Source organism: Galeopterus variegatus, unplaced genomic scaffold (assembly GCF_000696425.1).
Source record: "Galeopterus variegatus unplaced genomic scaffold, G_variegatus-3.0.2 Scaffold12671, whole genome shotgun sequence".
Lineage (NCBI taxonomy): Eukaryota > Metazoa > Chordata > Mammalia > Dermoptera > Cynocephalidae > Galeopterus > Galeopterus variegatus.
The window spans coordinates 29,056-34,317 of NW_007738782.1; the positions used below are offsets into that span (position 1 = coordinate 29,056).

Sequence of the window (5,262 nt, forward strand, 5' to 3'; positions counted from 1 at the left end):
CGTGACGGCTCAGGAACGAGGTGTCCCCGAAGGCGTCTCCGCCGCGCCCCACGTGCAGCGTGTGTCGAAAATCGCCGAGGGGCGCAGAGATGGACAGGGCGCCGCGTTCCGGACGCTTCTTGGGCTGCGCCGGGCCCAGCTGCTTCAGCACCGGCATCTATGAGGGACACGGGTGGGTCAGCGCTGCCTCCACCCTGGGAGCTCCCGATACTGTATTCTCAACACTGGGCCTAACCAGTCATGCGGTTATCTCAAAGGATGTTTCGGATAAAGACAGGACGACGGTGGGCTGATTATTCCCATTTTACAGGTGGGGAAACAGGCTCTGAGAGGCCCAAGGTCACAGCTGCTGGACTGTAATCTCAGATTCAGATCTAGGTTTGCCTGACTTCAAACCACCACGGTATGCTGATCCTCCTAAGAACTAATATTTGAGCCTTCCTATAGGTCAGGGAACAAGGGAGGTGCTTCACAAACCCTTCAGGATGCTTCCCCAAAACTCCAGCCTGTCAAAGATGGAAATTCCCAGGCGCCTTCCCTGAAGGCAGGGAAGACCTTATCCATTAGGCCAAGCAGGCACAGTACCTAGGTTCCATCACACACACGGAGCACCCAAGAAGGCTTTGCCTAGGGTGCAAAGAGTCATAATACAGACCTGCCTGAAGACTAATTCAGGTGGTTTAGAGTGGGGCTGGGGATCTGCATATTTGCACAGCATTTTGTAATTTGAATGATCTAATTTTGAAAGACTGTGACCTAACAATATGATGTCTCATATTTTGTAAAATAATAATAATAATGCAAATTCCCCTATGTTAAAAAATGGCAAGAATGACAAATGTGAAGCTGGCAGCTTGTAAGTTGTAAATCAGGTGTGCAATTGCTGCATGGCTGCACCAGATTCTATAGTAAATAAAAATGCAGCCAGCCATTGCCCATATCCTGGAACTTGGCTGTTTTCTATGGAACTTCTGGGAGGGACTTTGATGATCTTTTGCTTTTGTTTCAACAGTCACTGTTATTAAAATGGAAACCCTTTCCTTTTTCCATCGAAGTCTCTTTGCCAACTATGAATTGTGATACATTACTTAATCTCTCCATTTTCCTACATGTAAAATGGAGAAAATAACATTACCTTTCGTGCAGGGCACATAGAAAAGCTAAGTCAAAGAAAACTATATTTGTAATAGTGTCAGCCAATTGTTAGTGCTAGTGTTGGGGGGAAAATGTGTCCCCAAACAATAACTGGAACAAAAATTAGATTTGATAAAACACTATGAGGAAGGCAAACCAGCCAGCATTATTCTTCTAGTAACCAGCACCCTGGGAAGTATTGATGATAATGTGGAGAAAAATTAAAGTCAAAAGGATTTAAAATAATTGTAGATGGATGTATTCTGAGGACAGCTTTCCACCCTACACACACACACACACACACACACACACGCACTACATTTATTTCTCTGGGAAAACAAGTCTTGATATACTATCTCTGCAGTGTTTATCAAAATTCTCTAAGCTCAACCTAGATGAATAAATATACTGTTATTGTAACCCAGCACACAATCACCACTCCTTCCTCCCACATAATGGAAAAAAAAAAAAAATTATGAAACAAAACTTACCCATACAACATGGTAGGTACTTTGATATTTTCAATTCTAATCTATTTTATTTCTAAATGCTGACCTCAGCTCATTAATGAATCTCAATCCACATTTTAAAATAAAAATCATCTCTGGGTGTTAGCAGTGTCCATTATCTTAGCACTTGCCCTGCAGTGAGTTAGAGGTGAATAAAAGTACCATTCAGAAAGCCAACTGCCCAGGTTTGGATTTCGCTGTGCTGATTGCTGTGTGGCTCTGGGCAAGTTACTTAACCTTTCTGACCTCACTTCCTCATCTCAAAAATGAAATGATACTAATATATTTCATAGTCTTTTTGTAATAATTGGTGAGATTTGCCCACAAAAGTTTTAGCACAGTACCCAGAACATAGTAAATGGTTAATAAATCAATGGAGTCCCACCTTGGAGCATTCTCCCATGTCCCTGAGAAGGAAACAGACACTCAGCGTATATGACTTGCCCCAAATCACAAAGCCAGCTCCATGGGACTCTACAGTCCAGAGTCAGCTTCTTCCACTGCTTGATGCCTCTTGAACTCACCCCTCCGTGACAGTTCTTAGCTACTGTTTCTTTTCCCTGGCTAGCCCCGAGCTTGGATCCATATTCCATCCCTCCATTGCCCTACCAGTGCTTGATGCCTCTTGAACTCACCCCTCCGTGACAGTTCTTAGCTACTGTTTCTTTTCCCTGCCTAGCCCCGAGCTTGGATCCATATTCCATCCCTCCATTGCCCTACCAGGCAGACGTTGCTGCCATTTTTTCCAGCACCTGGCAGTCCATTAAAATCTTGGTTTCTGGGGCCGGCCCGTGGCTCACTCGGGAGAGCATGGTGCTGACAAGTCAAGGGATAAGATCCCCTTACTGGTCATCTTTAAAAAAAAAAAATCTTGGTTTCTGACATCAAACACACCTGGGCTCGAATTTTGCCATTTCCTTTTTGTGGGACCTCGACTGGTTTCCTCAACCTAAGCCTCAATTTACTCTTCCGAAAAACAGGAGGCAGAATTTCTGTCTGGACCAAATACAAGTGGAAAAAAAGGAAAAGTAAAAGAACTTCTGTTTTTTAGGGGATGTCATAAAGTATACTCAAGATGTTGAACTTTTATTCCCCAAGCGCTTATTCTAGGCCAAGTACTGGTCTAAGTGCTTCACTAACATGAACTAACTCATTTAATCCTCAGAACAACCCAATGAAGGGGAAATTGAGCCCATTTTACAGATGAGTAATGGCTGACACAGAGAGGTTAATTAATTTGCCCTGGGTCACACAGAGGCAATTGTTAGGAACAGGATTTGGAACGCAGGCAGATGAACTCTACAGTCTAAGAATCTTATATTGCTTATAGCCCCCCCAGAGGAGAGGGTGGGTGTGCAGCCCTAGGAAAAAATAATGTTTTGATTTGAAATAAAGCCAGAGATTTCCTTACATCTTTGACTGTTTTCAGTTTTTCTTTTCCTCTTTTCTTTTCCATTCCAGAACAATAAGTTAGAAATTGTTTTTTGAATGATGTCACCTTTTCTCCGTAGCTCTGAGAACTTGGTCAAGTCATTCACTCCACTTCTCCAAGCCTGGGTTGTCCTCTTAAATAGAAGACTCTAATCTCCCACTAGCAGGATTGTTGTGCTTGATGCAATGAGGTCATGCTCAGAAAAAGTTTCTCACGTGGCCAAGTTTCAGTACAGAGGGGCTGTTGTTTGTGACCAACATGAAACAGCAGAAAGCCAGGCACAGACATGGGACCACCCGTCACCCAACTCCACGCACTCCCTAAGCCTCCGTCCACCCTCTCTCTTTCCTGCCTGGATAGGGCCACGGCTCCAGCTGCAAGGGGTGGCGGGCACAGCTGGTTCACCTCTGTCCTCTCTCAGACCCAGACCCGCCAGCACGGAAATAACAACCCGCTCCAAATCTGGCCCGACTGGTTCTCAGACGCAGGAGAAAGGCAGGGAAGCGTGTGGGCTGAGGTGGGGCCGGGGACCCCGGACTGAAAAACCCACCGGCCTCCTTAGGGCTTCACTGTGTGCTTCCTGAGGCCACGTGGCTGCGGCCGAGACTTCAGCGGGCGCCGTCTCTTTGGCCGTCTGTCCCACTTTCCTCCGGACTGGACCTCTGCCAGCCACTGCCCCTTACCTCGTGGTCCTCGCCGAGCGAGACAGGCGCGCACTCAGGCTTCGGCTCCACTGGGAACCCTCTCTCGCTGGGTCCCCTCTCTCCCAGGCTCGGAATCCTCCTCCGCCTCCTAGTCCCCGGCCCGCGCCTTCTTCCTTCTTCCTCCGGGCGGGATCTCACCTGGCAAAGGAAGTGTCATGCGGAACCTGAACGGGGAATCCAGGACCCAGGCGTCCGTGTCCGCAGTGCCACCTCCTCAGGTCCCCTCCTTCGCTATCTTGTCCCCGGAGTCCTGGCTCCTAGCTCTCTCATTCGTCCTCTGACCCAGGAGTCCAGGCCTACAGTTCTTCCTCTCTCAGACCAGGAGGCCAGACCCACGGCCCCTCCTCCGTCAGACTCGGGAGCCCAGGTCCTCCGCCCCTCCTCCCTCAGACCCAGGAGTCCGAATCCCCAGGCCCTCTTCCCTCAAACCCGGGAGTCCGAATCCCCAGGCCCTCCTCCCTCAGACCCAGGAGTCCGAATCCCCAGGCCCTCCTCCCTCAGACCCAGGATTGCGGGCCCCCCGCCCCTTCCTCCTTTAAATCCAGGATTCAGATCCCCACTCCTGGCAGGCCCTGGAATCAGGCCCCTTCTTTACCTGCACCGGGAACTATAGTGTCAGCCCCTCTCGAGGGCCATGGTAAGGACCCTGAGCAGGAGCAAAGTGACTGCCCGCTCCGGCTCAGTTCTTAGTCCTCCAGCAGAGAGGGTTAAGCGCAGGCCCCTCCCAGTCTTCCTTATCCCCCAAAAGTTTGCCTCTAGGATTTAAAGGACTAGAAGGCCGTGGCGGAAAAGCTGAGGCCCCTCTGGGCCGAGTGCAGGGCCGGGAGGAGGCTGGGACTGGGTGTGCACAGAGAAATCGCAGGGGGGTGCGGGACGGACAGGAGCTCCCCCGCCCGGCCCCTCCCCCCGCCTAGCTTGGAATTTCCTGAAACTGGGGAAGTCTGGCTGTTTAGAAGAGTAATTTCTTCCAGATTGCAGCTGTTGGGGGAGTGTGTGGGAAGAGTGAAAGAGAGAGAGGAGAGAGAGAGAGAAACAGACAAGGTCAGACAGTGAGTACAGGAAGCCGAGGAAGGTGGTCTGAGAGGAACAGTTCTGGTTCTGCTTTTGCGATTGCCCAGGGTGAATGTCCCTGCCTGAAGCCACCACTCCGTAGACAGGTCATTACATCACTGTGAGCACCTGTGTCTATTGGTGAAAAGAAGCGAGTCAGACTTGAGTGTTAGGAAGATCCCTTCAGGACCAGTGTGAGACACATTAGCAGAGCAGAGACTTCAGGGAGGAGGCAGGCTCCGTGGCAGGCGGGGTCAGTGCTTCTCCTCTGAGCTGAGGCTGGGATGGTAGGGCTGGGAGAGTCAGCCTAAGAAATAACAAGGAAGTGCCCTTGAACTGGATCTTGAAGGATGAGTGGGAGTTTATGGGTCCCAGGAGAGGAGGAGGGAGGCAGGAGGCCAGGTGAAGCAGAGGACACCCGGACACAGACGTG

General features: G+C 49.8%; 1 protein-coding gene across 1 annotated transcript in view; it reads right to left on the reverse strand.

The window, feature by feature from the left end:
• The window catches only part of CDC42EP5 (CDC42 effector protein (Rho GTPase binding) 5), a 4,939-nt gene extending 1,025 nt beyond the window's left edge, over nt 1-3,914 (reverse strand). Inside the window, exons 1-2 of the mRNA XM_008563141.1 lie at nt 3,759-3,914; nt 7-157 (exon numbers count right to left, since the gene is read on the reverse strand). Of these exons, the coding sequence (XP_008561363.1) occupies nt 7-157 (151 nt within the window). The 5' untranslated portion in view covers nt 3,759-3,914. The remainder of the gene's footprint in view (nt 1-6; nt 158-3,758) is intronic.
• Nucleotides 3,915-5,262: the final 1,348 nt, after the last annotated feature.